This window comes from Silurus aristotelis (genome assembly GCF_946808225.1).
Source record: "Silurus aristotelis genome assembly, chromosome: 19".
Taxonomy (NCBI): Eukaryota; Metazoa; Chordata; class Actinopteri; order Siluriformes; family Siluridae; genus Silurus; species Silurus aristotelis.
In genome coordinates, this window is record NC_139592.1 from 11,139,775 (window position 1) to 11,159,490 (window position 19,716).

Here is a 19,716-nt window from a genome sequence, read left to right on the forward strand (position 1 = left end):
GGAGCCAGAGCCACACTAAAGCATTTGACTTACAGAAAATGTACAGCATTAAATCCATGTGCTAACCATATTTGCTGACAGAGTGAAACACTGAAGCTGACAGCAAAGCACTTTAAATGGCAACAGATTATTATCATGTTTTCAAATCAATACGTTTATTGTGAATGATAACAGATTCATCGACTCAGTAGTGGATCTCTTTTAGCACTGTGGTGTCTTTAGAGTAGTTATGGGGCTAATGAGATTAGAGAGCTAAAGCTATTAGTTACACAGCTCCCATAGGCTTATTAAGGCCAATTCAATGCTTTTGTGTTCACACCCCTGCATCAGTATTTATGTACGTACGTTGAGTGTGTACTCTAGGACAGACCTGGGCAAACTACGGCCCGCGGGCCACATCCGGCCCTTTGTACGTCCCTGTCCGGCCCGCGTGAGGCCAATCATAAATTACAGGGATGCACTGAAAATTTTCGAAATTTGCCGAAATACCTAAATCACCGAAACAACACGGCAGAAACACAATTGTAATGACGCAATAAAAAAGCGCAGGTAGCACACGGTTATCTGGATAAAAGCAACATGTCTGCGGTGTGAGGAGAGCGATTTGCAAAACATGCAATGCTGAAATTTTAATATGGGTGTATCTGCAAAGAGTTTCTCCAAGTCGGGATTAATTTATCACCTGAAATCCAAACATCCCGATTGCCATTCTAAATATAAGAAGAACGCGGCGCAGAAAAGTAGTCAATCCGAGCATGCGCACTCCGTCTGTAGAGGACGTTTTTGAAAAGGCAGGAAAGTTTTCCAGTGATGGTGCCAAGGCAAAAGGCATAACACAAAAAATTATGGATTTCATTGCCTTTAGAATTGAATTTTCATTTCAGTGCATCCCTAAAATATTATCGTTGGTGTGGCCCTCTGACACAATTCAGGTTTCTCATGTGGCCCCTTGTAAAAATTAATTGCCCACCCCTGCTCTAGGAGGTGCTGTCACATGAACCACACCAGAATTGACATTAATACACTAAAAAAAAAAAGAGTGAGTTCAAAATTTCATAATAGGCCATGCGTTGTTATTATTTTTTGTTCTTGTTTTGTTTTGATCTCGACAAAGCAAAACTTGTTTTCTCATAGAATCACCTTGCGGGTGCCTGTCAAAAGTTTTTGAAACACCGAATATTTTATCGATTTTGAAGACCACATGAATGTTCCTTTTGTTTATATGCCACAACTTAGGTAATTAGAAGTATGATGATTTAGTTTTACCAAACAAATTTATCAATGTACAAATGTTACCCGTCATTTTCTTTGAAAAATCCTCCATTATATTTAATAAGTTTTACACACTACTGACATGCAGACATTTTATTTCTCCAAACATTCAGCTGAAAAACTTTGCCATGCCTCTTGTCAAAGTTGTTCTTCACTAGTTGGATATTTTTTTCTTAGGATTTATGTGCGGTGACTAAGCAGGCCATTCCATGATAGATATCACTCCAGCCGACTGTCAGCTCTATAAATAACGATTATAGAGCTGGACATGTGCTTCAGTTCATTGCCTTGTTTCTCATTAAAGTTGGTTCCAATTAGCTGCACTCCAGATTAAATTGCATTGTGCTGAAGCATTGAATTGTCACCACATTGGTTCAGGATTGCTTTCACCTGGAATATGTTTCTAACCGTCTCTACTTCAAAACACGCCGTCAGCTAACATCTTCTCTCCTGTTCTTCTGTTAGAGCCAAAAATTTTAAACTTGGACTAATTTCTTCACCAAACTTTCTTCCAGGCATTCGGTGTCTAATTCTTGTGTATTTTCACCTTTTTTGTTTTATTTAAAATTATAATTATAAAAGACTGGGTGTTTTACTATTTTTGACACACTGTACATATATTTCAGTATCAATAGACAAATAGTCTTTTATTGAAAAAAAAAAAAAAAAACAGTCTTTGAAGAGTTTTTTTTTTTATTATGATTTGATTCTTTGTGACTTGTTTACTTCCATAAAACAGCACTTCCTAGAGGACACCCTGACATTACATACATAAGTACCGCACGAGCATCCAGGCACACCATCTTAACTTGCAAGCCCAGACTGGCATACAGAAGCATACCATCACCTTCAAGATCATCAGCTACTGTATGTTTCACACCAGGACAAGGTCTTGCACATACACAAATGCTTGCTTGTGTCAGCACAGTAACTGGCAGCAAAGTACCAAAGTCTCTTGAAAACCATCAATTGCCCAAAAATTAAGCTGAATTAGTTATGAACATATTTTTGTGTAAGGGGAAAAAAAAGCCTTCTGTAGCTACTCTCGGGACGACTCAACAGTTTGTACAGTCATCCGACTCGTACACTCTCTGCGTTTCATCACCATGAAATTGAATAAGGGATCCGAAATCCGATACAGACATTCATTTGTTCGGCTCAGGCCTGTTCTTGTGCTGCTTGATAGAGCTGATAAAATGTGTCTCAAAGGTTTAGGATTAATTAACATAAATCTTCAACTTCACCAAACAAACTAGAAAAAACATTGTCCTACATTTACACCAGCACCACCTAATTTAATAATGTGTAACTAGGCATATAAAAAAATATATATTTAACATATTCTGTCATATATGTGTCGAGGGATAATATGAGGACAATAATGCATGAAAGAAAGTGATGAATATGGGTGGTGCCTCTTGTCAGTGTATGCAGCTTGTTTTGCGCTGATCTGCAAAGTAATTCTAAAAGAATGATCATTGCAAGGCCTTACATGTTTAACATCTCACTAAAAAAAAACGTTTTGGTTTTCACCTCAGAACTAAAAGCAAACCCTAGACAATGCATGCTGACAAACATCAAAAGCACCAGTCGTTCGACGCCCACGAACATCTGCCCTTGGTCCTGTTATAATAATAATTAGATATAAAAGCACATGTGAAGAGCACTGATGCACCAGCATGTCTTTTCATCAGAAAGAGAAAGCATCTGAACCAGACAAGCGGAATGAAAAAGCGTGACTGCCCTGCATTCACTGCATTCAGAGCTGACTAACATTTTAGACCCTTATCTCTGCTCGGTCATGGTTCAGGATGATCTCTGCTCCGCACGTGTAGGAGGAGTGAATTCAATGAGAATTTCACTAGAATGTTTTTTACTATTGAACGGCTTCTATCGTACATACTTCGGCACATGCCTTGATGCACGAGTCAAGTATTGCAGTGTCTTTATTCAACACAGAGAAAGAACAGAAAAAAGAACTGTGTCTCATTGGAAATATTCAATTTAGTTCATTGAATTGTATTTGCTTGCGACAATGGACATTTGAAAAATAGGAATTTCAAAGGAAATGTGAAAATAGGGATAAGTGCTTTCTTATTGAGCAAGCCAGTGGCGACGGTGGCTGGAATACAATTCTCTGAGATGGTTTGAGGAAGAAACCTTGTAAGGGAACCAGGTCCAAAAAGGAACTTACAGTATCATCATAGGAAGATATTTTAGTCGCTCTGCATGAAAATAGCAAATGGTATCGGATTTGGTTATGAGGCAGAACAATGGTCGTTTTTCTCAGAAAGACATTGTGTTCGTTTTAAATGCCCAAGCTCTCTTTCCCGTTAGTGCAGTGAGTAGAGAGAAGGCTGACAAGCACATTTATTGAGCTGCTTGTTTTGCAGGGAGAAAGACAGAGAGTAGAAGATGAGTCAAGATAAATATTTACGTAATATTTACTTAATATGACAATATTACCAACAGGGAAATGTGTGTGTGTGTGTAAGCACCATTGGCCTCTTTCTTCTCTCCTTCCCGCTTTTATTCTATATTAATGCATTGCCACAGGCAAAGAACCGAAGTGCGCAGGGAAAAAAACACTGAGACAATAGAGGGGACTACTGCTTGAGGAGGAACTGTAAAGCGATAACCATTTTTGATTTTTCACACTGCACACTTGCAGACGAGGTGCAACAGACCATAATAGGTTCCCATGGTGACTGTTTAAGTGACAGTTGCGGTTGATGTAACAAACTGAACCGGGATGAGGAGGAGGGGGAGGAAGACGGAGGAGGCAAACAGGAAATGGCAACCCTGAAAATCCTCCTGACATAAGGCAGCTCCTCTGCATATAAACACACGTAATCTCTCTCTCTCTCTCTCTCTCTCTCTCTTTCTCTCCTTCTCTATGTAAACTTTAAACTTACCAAATTTGCACATTATTTTGCATAACCTATCTAAATATTAACTGCAGCAAAACATGCTAGCAGTGGTGGTTTTAGTCACTTCTCCTTAACCGGCAAATGTATCTGAAATTAGAGTTACAATGTGGTGCTTCCTCTTAAAGCCTCTCCTTATCTTCTGTGGTTTATATTTCCATTGTTTTTTCCATCTCAAATCCTTATTGGCCCACTTTCCTGACTGTTCACATCAGCTAAACATTAATTGGCCAGTACTGGTAACTGAGCCCACCCTCATCCCTCTTTAGCTGCACAATGACACCTGAGATAGAGCCATAGGGAGAGCCCATATGCTGAAGGTGCTCCACACACACACACACACACACACACACACACACACACACACACACACACACACACACACACACACACACACACACACAAAGTGCCCAAACGATCTACAAGTCACTCTGTAAGAGACATTTGCTCATTTGTAGTCTAAATGACACCATTTAATGCAAAAACCGCTGCCATTCTCATCCCAAAAAGCTTGAGCTTGTGTCCATTTGTTATGTGAGTTATTTTACAGTAATATTGATTTAATGTTATTTAAAACCAAAGGCTTCTCTAATTAGAAATAGGTCCCTGTAGGTTTTAAAAGGTGTGAAGCCAGGTGTATATATGCATGCTGCACACACACAACGCAGAGGAATTGAAGATGCATAATGATTGAAGAAGAATCAAAAAAGTAAAGAAATCCTGTTGTGTTCTTGAATCAGCCACATAACTGAAGGAGCTTCTAGGTGCATCTTAAAAGCCTCTGGCATTCACAGTATGTAATCATTCCCCTCCAACATCCTGCCAAAGAACACACAGGTCAGTTAAAGATCACACTGATATGAACAGTGGGTCTGATAGATATGGGTATGCTAAATAAAGATGTATCTTATCCGAAATTACAATATAACAACCTAATAGTTTAGTAACAAGGATATTTCCGCCTCACAAACACACTTTCATCTCTCCATCAATGCACCAAATCTTTCTTTCTTTTATTTGCAACATTAAAATTAAAAATTCAACCTCTTATAATGTCTAAATGTCAAGAAGTGATGCTTGTCTCGCAGGAATAAACATGGATTATTATGATTGCTCTCCATCTTACATATAGTACAGCTTTTCTATTCTAACTATAATTCCACCTAACATACCTCCATACCTATTCAATGCTTTTTAGTGAGCGAGAGAGCGAGATCGCAAGGTGATAGTAATGGACATCTGGTTGTCTCAGTAAAATTGTTGCCTCAATAATATGTTTTGACCTTCCATCCAAATTGTGCATTATTGTGTAGATTAGGGTAAACAACGAATTTTATAAATCAATTATGTTTATCTTAGAATCAACAAACATAGACCTGGAGGACACATTCTACCTGTTTAGTTTCTTTTTTGTATAACTATGAATACAGCAACATACAATACAAACACAGAATTTCTGGATGCATCACAATGTACTTGGAGTTGACTACTGTATGAGAGACCACTGTTTGCTCAGTGCCTTTATCAAGCATCAAAGAATACACTTTGCTGTGGGTTTGTCGCTTAGCTTAGCCACCTTTGCTAAAACATGCATGTACACACACACACACACACACACACACACACACACACACACACACACACACACACACACACACACACACACACACACACACACACACACAACACCACCACCACCACCACCACCACCACCACATGAAAGCAGTTAGTACAATGCCAGCTTTTTCAAATTTTTCTATTGGCACTAAAGAAGGCACTAGAAAAATCCAGTTGTTACTCCTATGTTTGGCCAATCAAATGTACCGTCAGCAGCCTGCTCCTATTTAAATCCAATCAAAGGCAATGAAAAACAGCAGTGGTTACAGGGCTTTAACCACAGGGAAATAAGTCTTGATTATTTTTCAGACATGGGCAGGATAATGAGGACTTGTACCAAGCATTAAAATCTTCCTCACAAAAACAAACTTTTATGAATAAAAACATGGAACTTATGTCTTACACTTCTCTGGAATTTATTATTATTTTTGGTTACTATTTTCATTTCATAAAAAAGTCTTGTGTATGTTATGTCTGTACATTTGCCCTACAGTATTATTTACACCCTTAAAAAAAAAAAAAGAACAAATCACAATTTTCAATAATAGTATTTTCATATAGATAAAAATATGATTGGACAAGGAATATTTTTTAATTAAATAAAAACATTGTCAATTGTCATATAATTTACATAAAACTACAGGTTTAAGCACAAAATATAAAGACAAAGAAAAAGAAAAAAACCGCTATCCTGAATGTTTTAAATTTACTGTATGTGTAAAACATTGTTGCCTCATGGTAGGACAAAACATTTCCATGAAAGGGCAGGACATAAAGAAAACTATCCGACATACTTTGGACATAGCTTTCAGGAACTTTTTAAAGAAACTGAGTTTCATCTCTTCGGTCCCATTCTAATGGATGGACCACACGAGTGGTCTTTTAGCTTTACAAGTAACTGACATAGCAGCATGGAGCTAACAATGTTATGAGAATAAGAACAATGTCTAAACAATCAGTAGCAAAACCTATAGCCATGTCCCAATGCAATGTTAAACGTTAATAAAGAAGGAGCTGCAAACAAGATTTCTTCTGCGAACACTCTCCTGCCCTGTCACTTGGCCTATATATAGAACTTCATGCATCAAGAAAACAATAAGGCTTTGCACATAATAAGACTGACTTTTGATGAAAAACTGCAATACAGCCTACAATCTAACCCAAAGTGCTGCTGCATGTCTTATTACTTCAGGGGAATTGAATCAGCAAAGCCATGTGTGTATAATGAGAGCCAGTATTTAAAACTATGCAAGGTGTTTTGCCAACAAACAGCTTAACACTAATGTTCACATCTCATGCAACCTTAGTGAATCCTTTTCATACCTCTTCTCAACTACATGTCCATTTCAGTAACAACAACACTGAGATTCAGAGCGAATTTGGAGGAGGACGGTGAGAATAGAACTAGGTCAAATTCCTCGGCTCAAACCTGAATGCTCGAACGATGACACGATAGAAGAACGCCGTCGGCCTGCCGTAAAGACACAACAAGCAAAAGACTCCAAAGCCTAGTCTGAGTGTTTGCATCATGCAATCATTTGCTCACACATACTCTGCTTTACCTAGATAATAGACACCTACAGTTCATCTGTTATATGTTTCTACAGCAGGATTCCTGGATCATGTAGGGGAGCATGTATATGTAAGAGTGTATGATAGTCATTCACTAGCCCCACTCCATCACCAAACAAGAGCACTGAAGCAGAAGATTCACTTACCATCAGCATTTCACAGCATAAGAAAGAAAAATGAGAAAGAGACCTTCATGGTATATCCCTGATTCTCTCAAAGAGAAAAAAAAGTGCAGCTTTTTGAAAATCACAAATCTATAATGGAGCTAATCTTGTCTCTCATTTATCATGTCTTCCCCTTCTAGTTCCTGATTAATCGAACAAAGTCCCTTCACTGGCAGTTTAATTTAATTCTGTGCAGTTGTTGGCATTTTATTGGCTTGTAAATCGATCGTTTGAACTATTAATGAATACATCTGTATACAGTCAAATTCAAACCCTATTAAGAGGTGATTCAGCACAATGCAGGCTGACTGAACTGGCACAAATACTAAACTGACACAAATTCCAGTCCCTTGTACACACAAGGACACAAATCCATATTGCTAATACAGTAGACAAATTAGGTTCTATGTACTTAGAATTTTTTCATTTTTCTGCGCAGAGGAAAATTGACTGGAATGTGATCTCCGTGAGCTCAGACTCAATTTTTGGTCACTCAGTACACAAGCATTTATTAGGTTCAGCCATTCCTCTGCCAATTCTCTCATCCTCTGGAACCCTAATGTCAAACGTTGTACTTCACAGAGGAAATATGGCCCCATTGACAAGAACCCATGTTGAAAGAAAATCTGAATGAAATGATTACAATTGCAGAATGATTTGAGCCGGAGTGTCCTTATAACTTTACTTACCCTAAACCTAACATTCTGATTTATATGTTACATGTAATTAAAAAAAAAAAAAAACATGCAAAAAGTGGTACTTAATGTTGCCATACGTTTGAGGAGGTGGTGTGTCCTGTCAAATAACTACTTGTTACCATGTCAAGTCAAATGCTTACCTTCATGCATAAGATTTTATAGTCTCAGCAAAATGTAAGTTCGTGTCTTGAAATGGCATAAATCTTACAAACAACCATGATGTAACTAACAGCCTAAATCACAAAACCACTAAAACTAGTTTAATTGATGCACATCGACAACCACTTAAACCGCTCAATTAATTCCACATAAAGACTGCGCTGAACCCTTGTGTTTGCTGGCCTAGTTGTGACAGTCCAGTGTGTCACACTGTTACACAGAAGTGTATTTGTTAAAATCCCAGCGTTGTTTAGATGGATCCTACATAATTATCATCCAATATGCTATGGTATGAACAAAAATGCTATAATGTGTTTAATATTTGTTTGGTTTTAATACTATTACAAGAACATTATTTTACAGATGTTTCTTGTTACAGTTTTTATAACTTTACTGGCAACCCAGGTTACTATTATATTACTGTATTTCACCCCTCTTTCACAAATACGGTTAAATCTTTTAAAACTGTAACATGAACTTTGATTCTTGGTCATTGGTAAATAAAAAGAATACCACAATGCAAACCCACACAAACACTGAAATACGATCTGTGACTAATACAAATTAAGAAGAGAGAAGTAATGTTTGTTTGTGATATTAGTTGATCAGGTTTATGAACACAATGTAAATAGATTTGTGTTTAATTATAGGTCCTGGATATGTTAAGGAGGAAAAAGGTATGGAGATGCAGTAAAACCATTTAGCCACTGAGCCTAGGCCTTAGAAATAAACCAAATAAAAATGTGTACATCCCAACAGATTATATGTCTTTTAAATTATTTATTTGTGATTCTTCTTTGTAGCTCAAAGCAATACATTATGGCTCTTATCGTGTTCTGTGGTATGCTGTTTGACATCACAGGCTGTTTAGTGCTGTAGCTTGGCGACGGCACTATTAGAACAGCATTAAAGCCATAAATAGAAGTGGCAGATGTTCTGAATAATGTACCATGCGAGAGAGAGAGAGAGGAAAAGAGAGAGAGAAGAGAGAGAGGGGGGGAGAAGGAGTGCAAGAGTGTGAGAAAAAGAGAGAGAGCGAGAGAGAGCGAAAGAGAAAGAGAGAGAGAGAGAGAGAGAGAGAGAGAGAGAGAGAGAGAGAGAGAGAGAGAGAGAGAGAGAGAGTACATATGTGTGCTTTACAGATGACCTGTCAATATGACAGTGCTGTAGTTTTTCAAATTTAAGTCAAATCACCTCTGATCTTGAGTGTGTGTTTGTGTGTGCACACCTGTTTCTTCAGGATAACAGTATCAAAGCAAGTCACCATTAATCACAAACATTAAAGCATTTCCACCGCTTTCTTCTTTCTACTAGTTTGTGATAAGAGAGGCATCGCAACACAGATGGTAGACCGAGTATCACATGGAACACACACTCTCTCGCAGTTAAAATGTGCTTTTCGGGAAACACAATCTCTTGTACAGTATCCAAGCAAGAATACTGTTTATAAAGTGTAAATCTAGAGATATTTTGAAATAATATATACTGTATATTATCGAATAATTATTATCATTTCTTTAGGAGATGCATTATCCAAAGTGATTTTTAGTATAATTCAAGCATCTAAAGTATATATAATATAGTGAAAGGTGAAAGGCTTGGATAAGCAGACATCACAAATACAAAGGCTTAGTGTAAACAGTTGAAGGTTGTTAGTCACGGTGCCTTTAGTATCCTTCCAACCCCTTAAACACACACACACACACACACACACACACACACACACACACACACACACACACACACTTTCCTCCCCCATCCCTGCAGCACTCAATATTTCAATCCAGACAACAATAGCCCCCAACAGACTCCCAAACCCAGGTCCGAGTAAAGACAACCCTGATCCATTTAAAAGCTTCTCGCCTGAACCATTGCATACTACTGGGTCTGGCAACCTGACACTCCAAAACGCCTCTCCTTCAAGAAGTGTGTTTCAAGATATGGGTGGAGAAACAAAAAAGGACGATTAGAAAAACAACAGCTATGGGTGTATCAGGTTTTGAATAAACAGCTGAAACTATTGCAAAAAAAATATCAAACACACAAATACTCAATTTAAACTCAATACAGGGAACATCCCCTTTAGACAACATTTTTTATAAATGTTCAATGTGTGTGTGTGTGTGTGTGTGTGTGTGTGTGTGTGTGTGTGTGTGTGTGTGTGTGTGTGTGTGTGTGTGTGTGTGTGTGTGTGGTTGGTTGGGGGGTGTATACAAGTGTGTCTTGTTTTATCATTTGACCTCTGTAGTAAATACAGCTGCTCTGTGTACAATCAATTAGAAAGACTCACACACACATAATACATAATAATACCACTACATCAGTATCTACCAGCTTTAGAAATGGCAAACGACGGATCAGATCATCAGATCAGATGATGGATGAACATGAGCTCGTTCTCACACAGCAAACAAAGCAAACAGCATGTGGTTAAGGTTCTACAGAATGTAAACACAATAGTTTCCATTTGCTGTTATTTATCTACTATATGTAAGCTGGTAAAGTCTGCAGTAAGTGTTTTGCATAATTATATACTAAGGATATACAATGTGTGACAGGTTTTCACTCAGTCTCCCAGCTGGCTGCTCATTGTGCCTGACATTATGACTCAGCACTTTTTAATTTGACACTGATCTGTTCTTTCTTATTTGGAATTTTAAACAGTGCCCACTACAGAGGTGCATCCCTGATAGTTTTCCTAACACTTCCCATTGTTCTTTACGGGTACTAATACTTTTCTCACAACTTTATTGACAGCTCTGGTTCTATAACCATGAGAAATGTGCACTGAGCTCGTATGTGCACACAAAACCTTTATATATAAGTTACAAAATGTATCAAAATAATTCGTTTTGGGATAGTGTGTGGGTCCTTTTAATGCCTTAGACAAAAGCATCACTACAAATCATTATAAATCCATTCTGTCTGATCAGCTTTATTTTATAATGAAACATATCCTAATGAAAGTAGTGTCGTTTTAGTATAGACGTTGCCTAAGGCTGGAGTAGCAAATCAGGAAAACCGATAGAATTCCCAGTAGACTGTGGGCTCTCCACACAATACATTTTATATTAGCTTAATAACTTAATAACACTTTAGCATAATAACCCACTTGTGGAAGCATTTGCTGCAGACAGTTTTCTCTCAGTGAGACAGACTTTTCTCTCTCTCTCTCTCTCTCTCTCTCTCTCTCTCTCTCTCTCTCACACACACACACACACACACACACACACACACACACACCCTGGTAGCAGATCGATCACACCCATGCCTCCACATATAGGAATCAATAAGACAATAAAGCAACACTGGCGATCTGTAATTGGTCGACTGATTCCAGACTGCTAACATTATAAATGCACAGGTTTACATTTAAACCAGAAAACACACTTCAATTAAAGTCAATATGGACCAAAAAAAAAAGAAAAAGACAGAGCAAAAAGGACATTAAAGACACAAAACTTGCAAACTTTTTTAAATTAACAAGAACAGATAATAGTGATGTAGCTGCTGAGACAGCTATCTATGAAACGTACAGTGTTACAATGAATAACACTCAATAACACTCAAATGAGAGTTGTGCAATCATTCCAGCAAAAATATTATATTCTACTGCTTTACATCATGACAAGCTATGATTTATAGGTAGACCATCTTTTTTCATCTACATTATTTACATCGAATTACTCGTTACCTAAGGAGTCGTTACAGCCCTAATGAACTTTGTTTCATGGCAGCTTTGAGATTTGAACGCACAACCTTCCAGCTGGAAGACTATCGTCTAGGTCAGTGGTCCCCAAACTTTTTTGTGCCACGGACCGGATTAATGTCGGACAATATTTTCACGAACCGGCCATTAAGGTGTTGTGGATAAATACAACAAAATAAAATGATACTACCAGCATAAAAACTGGTGTTTTCTACATATAATAATAAACACGAATCCACTGTGTTGTTTTTGTTGATTTTGCTAATGTATTATGTGATTTGGTAATGTATTATGTGTTAGCGGCCGGAGCAGCCCCTCTAAGAAGGTAGCGGATGTAGGTAAGACATGTGGCCAAGGCATCATGACATGCATCAAGAGTGATTAATAGACAGATGTGGCAGAAAGAATCTGGTAATTTTCCAAAATAAAACATTGTTCAGAATCAGATATTAAATAAAACGGAAATAATGTAAGTTATGTATTTTTTTTGTTCGGCCTGGTATCAATTGACCCACGGACCAGTGCCCGTCCACGGCCCGGGTGTTGAGGACCACTGGTCTAGGTTACAGGTTTCTAGGTTACTTCATGTATAGTCAAATCTATGCCAAAGTGCACTGAAACTGTTCGGCCTACCAATTCACGCCAATATATTGTATATTTTGATGTCAACTAATTGCTACTCTGTGTAGCTCCACAGGTATTCACTCTCAAACTTCACATAAAAAACAAAGACAGCAGTCCAAGGTAATAAATAACATTAACATCAGCCTGAGATCCTGAGGTGATATTACCAATGACAAGGCTGCTTGTCAGGAATGTCGTTAATGCCCCTAAAGATTTAGCACTATTTATGCTATGCTCTATCACCAGAATCCAGTGGCATAAGAATTATAAGCATTTGTATGTGGTGTGTGGATGAGTGTGTAAATATAGTTTCTTTGTCCTGTAGTATACTTTCCCATTAAAAGAAAACAGAATAATTGATAAATGAAATTTAAATTATATTAATATAAATTTCCTACAGATTTAGGCTTTAGGCTAGTAAGCTAATGTATCTATCAAGCATAGCTACTAGTTTATCCTCACAGAAACCTAATGCTTGATTCATGTCGACATTTTTACCAATCTTCTGTGTTCAAGTGCGCGATCTGAGGAATTAATTATGCAGCTTGCACCATGTTAGTCTACAATTGAAATTTTTGGTTGTTTTTTTTATTTTGAGACTAATTTCCCTCTCAAATATCAAACCAAGCATCTAAAAAACATTCGGGATAAAATAAAATTTACTGTAAATTAGATTTTCTGCCAGCTATTGCTTTAAGAGATCTGTCTCCAATTCCCACAGAGACACACTACAGAGACATATGAGCCTCGAGTCATCTCACACACACGTTTTACATCCCCCAACATGCATTTTTCTGAATAAATCCCCCATGAAGCTTTCTAACAGATGCAGATGAAATGGAGTAGGAAGAAAGAAAGGAGAAAACAGAAAGAACAAAGTAGGAATTAAACTCAAGAGAGGGAAGTAAAGAGTTAAAGGAACTGTGTGTGTGTGTGTGTGTGTGTGTGTGTGTGTGTGTGTGTGTGTGTGTGTGTGTGTGTGTGTGTGTGTGTGTGTGTGAGTGAGAGAGAGAGAGAGAGAGAGAGAGAGAGAGAGAGAGAGAGAGAGAGAGAGAGAGAGAGAGAGCAAAGACATGACAAGCCATGAGGTAGCCATTTCAAATAAGTTCAATGTGCTTCTCCTGGATTGACCTTCTGCAAGTGCAGCAAGTCAATGATCAATGTGTTGATCATCTGTCTAAAGAGAGTGAAGAGTGTTTCATCCTCTGCTGACTCTGATGTTAAAGGATATTGAAATTATAGCTGCAGAGTGAAAACACTAAGCCATCATGATCCCTGCTTGTCACTTTTTAATTACGCGGCTCCTCGTTGCATTTTATTGATTTAAACTTAAATGCCGTCGAGACATCAATCGTTACTTTTAAAAGGTACACCACATAGAACTACACATTATAAATAGTCTTTGATCAATATTATCACCTTCCAGATCTTTTGAGGACAAATGTAAATATCTCTATCTCTATTACTAGCATAAAAGACCACACATTTTAATAAATGCACCGATCAGGCGTAACATTTTGACCACTTGCCCAATATTGTGTTTTGAACCCCCTGTTGCTGCCACAACAGTCCTGACCTATCGAGCATCAACAGCATTAACTTCTTAAGCAATTTGAGCTACAGTAGCTCGTCTGTCTGATCGGACTACACAGACCAGCCTTCGCTCCCCACGTGCACCAATTAGCCTTTGCCGCACATGACCCTGTTGCCGGTTCACCACTGTTCCTTCCTTAGACCATTTTTGATAGATACTGACCACTGGAGAGCAGGAACAACCCACAAGAGCTGCAGTTTTGGTGATGCTCTGACCCAGGTGTCTAGCCATCACAATTTGGCCCTTGTCAATCTCACTCAAAGCCCACTCTGCTTCTAACACATCAACTTTGAGGACAAAATGTTCACTTGCTGCCTAATATACCCCACATACTAACAGGTGCATGATGAAGTGATATTTAATGTTATTCACTTCACCGGTCATAATGTAAATATTAACATGAATCATTTATAGTAGAATAAAATATCATAAACTGACACTCAGCGCTGTATTTTCTTTCACATTACTAAAACATTCTATTGAAACCCCCACTATCTAACTATATTTTTTCTGCTCCATTTATTCTTACTCTCATTATTATGAACAATATCACCCTAACCCCGGATTTAACACTATAACTGTTAGTAAACCGAATGCTTTACTCTATTTGTAATACACACACATCCTAGTTCCGTACCACAAATGAAAAGTCCAGCTCAGGAATTTAGCCTCATCACAGTTTTGACATCAATGTGCCACCCAATGTATAGAAGTTCAGCCAATTAGCAGCTCAGCATCTGAGAATGTGCTCCAAAACAAAACAATCAAAGAATGAATTTTTAAATCAAAGTATAAACCATGAACCATAACAATAATGCAGTCAGTGATAGTATACTTGCATTTATCATGTGAGCTAATAAACCCCAATACCATCCATCATTCTCCAATAAATCACTCACACAACTCCAAATCCACACTCACAAAACATCTTTATATAAGATCCTAAAAATGTAACACACGTCCACACACAGAAAGATTCCACCATTATAGTCCATTAGTGTGTCTACCGTAAAAGCTGATTAATGGCTTTCCCTTTCCATGACATTTACACTGGAAAAGTCAACAGCCCATCACTGGTTAACCACACACACTATATTGAGACACAGAAAAACCTCGGGATAACCATATCGACCAAAACCATGAACTAATTTCCAAAGAATGCGAAATTACTTCAGTCGTGTGTATTTAAAGTCTGCGTAAAAATTCGATTCTGGTCAAGTGTATAAGCAAATTCTCATATAAAGCGCTCTTTAAACCCGACATCGCTTTCATCATTATGCACGAGCATGTCCTATAGTGAGCATGTCCTTTGTCTAATAGCGGTTAGCTCTATTGGTTCTTTATAAGTCAGCAGGTGCCTGGCTGGTGTCCTACCTCTCGGCTCTTCTCCAGCTCAGCCTGCAGAACCTGCTTGGCCACCTCCAGGTCCTGGAGCTTCACTTGGAGCTCCTCGTTCTCCTGCTCTAGAAGGCTCCTCTTCTTTTCCACTGTGTCTAGCTCATTGTGCAAGCGGATGGACACGTCCTTGGCCACCTGAATTGTGAAAAGAATGAATGTAAGAGAAAGACTGAGGATTGTATTGTTTGTTTAAAACTGCAGGTTCCCAACATGTTCAGAAGTTTCAGGTTTTTAATAAGTAAGGAAACAATAAATAATATGCATGACAGGACAGGGGGTTCTCCAGGACCAGGGCTAGGAAGTTATTTTAATAAAAGGAACTGAATTATACTATCTAGTCTTAATGATACTGAGTAAAAGCTGGTCACCTGACTAATGTGCAGCTGCAGAGATGAAACACAAGTGACTAAAGCTAATTAATTAAAGCTAGTTGCACACTGTAGGCGTATGACTTGAGTCGCACACGTGTGTGTGTGTGTGTGTGTGTGTGTGTGTGTGTGTGTGTGTGTGTGTGTGTGTGTGTGTGTGTGTGTGTGTGTGTGTGTGTGTAGTGGTCACAATGTTAACCCGCATTAACACAAACAGAATTTTATTAAAACCAGTCAAAACATTCCTCATGGTATTCACATTTCTTTCTACCTCCTTTATGTCCTTTTTACATTTTCTGTTGGATATACAATACATTCCATAAATTGTGTATCTTTTTTTTTTTTTTTTTTTACAATTTTAAAAAAGCCACTTTAGTCATGGAAATAAATTATTACCAAAACTCACCAGTGCCGTTAGCAAGTAATAGAGCTTTTGCTACTTTCACTGTACAGCCTTGAACGACCTTGCTTGAGGGATCTTACTGTAGTAAAGTATTTTAGCTAGGCATTTGACTGTGGTGATGCATTGTAGATTGCATAGTGGGTATAGAATCCATGTTTCTTTCAAAAAAAGAGAGTAGATTAAAAGCTTTCCATGCTACTTAAGAAGGGTTTTACACACCATATGGTCAGTTGTTAACTGAAATCTATTAGCATTATAGTGACACATGCGTTAATTACATTCTTCTTTCATCCATCTTCAGTAATCACTTTATTCCATTGGACGTCATAACGTTAGATTAACGGCATATGAGTACAAATTCCCTACAAATTTCAACCACACACCCCTGACTCCTAACCACAAGGATGCTGACTGTCAACTGAAAAATCACATTATAAAGTGATTATTGTAACTTAACACAACACAAAAAAAAAGCCAGCACATTATGATATTAACAGACTGCACATGCAGGATACTTTAAAAGTGTATTTGAGTATGTTTGATATTTTCAATATAAAATACAAAACTTTATAACAGATAAAAAAAAAATATGGTGAAAGAAGAGACTGTGATGAGGAAGGATGGAGTCAACAGAAGGCAACTCTCACTGAAAAGACCAGAGCGTCGTTGGCATCTGTGAGTCTGACTACATTAGGGGTTCTCTTTTCCCTCCGACCAATCCCTGAATCTGAATCAAGGCCAGAGAGCAGCTGGGTACCCACAATGCTCCTCTGTGCCCATACCATGCTCGGATTTATATACAAACCTGCCGTGCCTCTTTCTTTCTGCTTCCTTCAACTTGTGAATCTATTCAGGCTCCATTTTCCCATTACATCTATTCCCATTTCTGTTACGCACAATACGCCATCTCTGTTTATCGCTCACACTCCACCAATGACTCTTTGTGTTCTCCTGGCTATACAATCGCACTCTCATTTGCACTTTGCTACACATAGATTCAGCATTCTTAGTATTAATCAGTGCTCTTATTCATGGCACAAGATTTTAGTTTGTCAAGTCAAGTCAAGTTTATTTCTATAGCGCTTTTCACAACAGACATTGTCTCAAAGCAGCTTTACAGAATTTAGTGCATTTATCCCTGATGAGCGGCCATGGTGACTGTGGCAAGGAAAAACTCCCTTAGATATTATGAGGAAGAAACCTTGAGAGGAACCAGACTCAAAAGGGGAACCCCTACTCATTTGGGTGACATCAAGTGTGATTATAAATCTTTAAACAATACAGAACACTGGAGAGTGAGAACTAACAACTAAGTTTGTTCTCTATACTTTTTGCTGCTTTGTAGTGACAGTTTTTATCACAATGCCTCATTAATAGAATGCAATTAAAAAGCTACAAGCTAAATAATTGTAATACAAAATATTAGAATATTTAAGCGTAAAAACATGTGCCAAATCAAACATGCGGATGATCCGCTGTGGCGACCCCTAGGGGGAGAAGCCGAAAGAAAGTAAGAAATATTATATTTTATTAAAACTATATTCGCATGCATCCTCTGAAAGCACCTACGATGATTTATTTGTCTTGAACTCTTCAGCTCCCTGTCTGTCACCACCTACCTGCATCTGTCTGCCAGCTTTAACACTCCCAAAAAAGGTGCTGCTTTGATATGGTAACAGCAGAGAACATCGGGGGTCGATTCAAGAGGCAGAGCTAAGATGGAGGAGAGAACAAGGGATGGTGCCAATTTCAGTGGGGTGTCAAAAGTGAGAAGAAGGTGTTATATTACGAGACATTATAGATGGTAAAACCACCTTGTTCCCTCCCATGTCTGGTTTCCTCCACCCTGCTGCAGTCAGAGACATAATCAGCTGTCTTCGTAGACCATATAATCAACAACAGGAATTCAAGGGGTGCAATTAGCTATCAAAGACATGCCTGTGTGTGTGTGGTCCTAGTTGACCCAGCAACCCAATAGTATAACAGCAGTTTTTAACTCACCAAATGATTTTAACTATGGAGGTCAACTCTCGCTCAATAAACCCAAATCAATCCAGCTAAATGGCATTTCCGTTGAGCTCAGCACATTTGACTTTCCACCTCCACAACAAACAGAGAATGAAATTTTGTTTCCATTGTGTAACAAAGATTTCGTAAATTCAAACCATCTCTCTATCCTGTTTGTGTGTGCCTACACAACCATACTAATAAACTCACAGGTGAATGCAGAGTGGGGATTTCCTAATGACCTTACATAGCTTAATGGATTATTTTAGTTTATCACATACTTTATATGGTGAATATTAGCATTTTGTTAAAGGGTTCAAAGCACATGATGAATCCGACAGACTGAAGAAGATAACGTTAAAAAGGAAAACAAATAAATAATTACATACGTAAAAAGACACAAGGAATTGGCACCAATAGCTTCATTATTTGTTAGGCAGAGACACACAAAATTCACATTAACTGTGTCTTTCTTTACCATTTATTTAAATTACACCCAGCAAAAAAATATAACAAATAAAAACGAACCGGTATCGTTATCTTTAACTTGGCAGCGCTGGCAAATGAGCGTGGCATAAATCCATGTGAGGTGTAAATCCCACGAATTTAATGTTATTCCTCTGTGTAATTCATTAAGCACACACCTAGCCATGGATCATGCCTTATGAACACGAACATGATTCCTCTGTTAAATAGGAATGATATACAACAGAGTCACCAACACATAACTGAAAGAATTAGTCAGCAATCCCCAACCAGTGTTACCACAAAGGAAATGACCCTGTGACACGTGTTTACATGATGCGAGCAACGTTTAACTCATGCGATGAGATAGAGACAGATATGGATGATGCTGAGTGATAAATTATTTTCCACTGTAAACAAAATAACATTTACAGCATAATTTGTCAGATACATTTGACATTAGGTAAGGATTAGGTTATAAATGTGGATGTGGGCATTGAGTGTTTTTAATGTAGTTGCATTGAAACCTTTGAATGCAAGCCGTTCTGCTTAGGATACTTTTAAAAAAAATATATATATCTCAAATAAATATCTTTTGACCCCACTGCTACTTTTGACCACAAACTCACCAATCCAACACTCATGTTTTTTTACATTACAACTCCAACACTCTTGACCACTTTTCCATCTGTCTGTACCTTTACAGACAAAGAAAAAACAACTCATTTGGATAATTAAA

General features: G+C 38.0%; 1 protein-coding gene across 2 annotated transcripts in view; it reads right to left on the reverse strand.

Annotated features, from left to right (window-relative positions):
• Positions 1 to 19,716, reverse strand: part of mtcl2 (microtubule crosslinking factor 2) — a 43,878-nt gene that overhangs the window by 18,180 nt on the left and 5,982 nt on the right. For both annotated transcript variants that reach the window (XM_083570081.1, XM_083570080.1), the window contains exon 3: positions 15,711 to 15,869. In XM_083570081.1, coding sequence (XP_083426207.1) covers positions 15,711 to 15,869 — 159 coding nt within the window. The remainder of the gene's footprint in view (positions 1 to 15,710; positions 15,870 to 19,716) is intronic.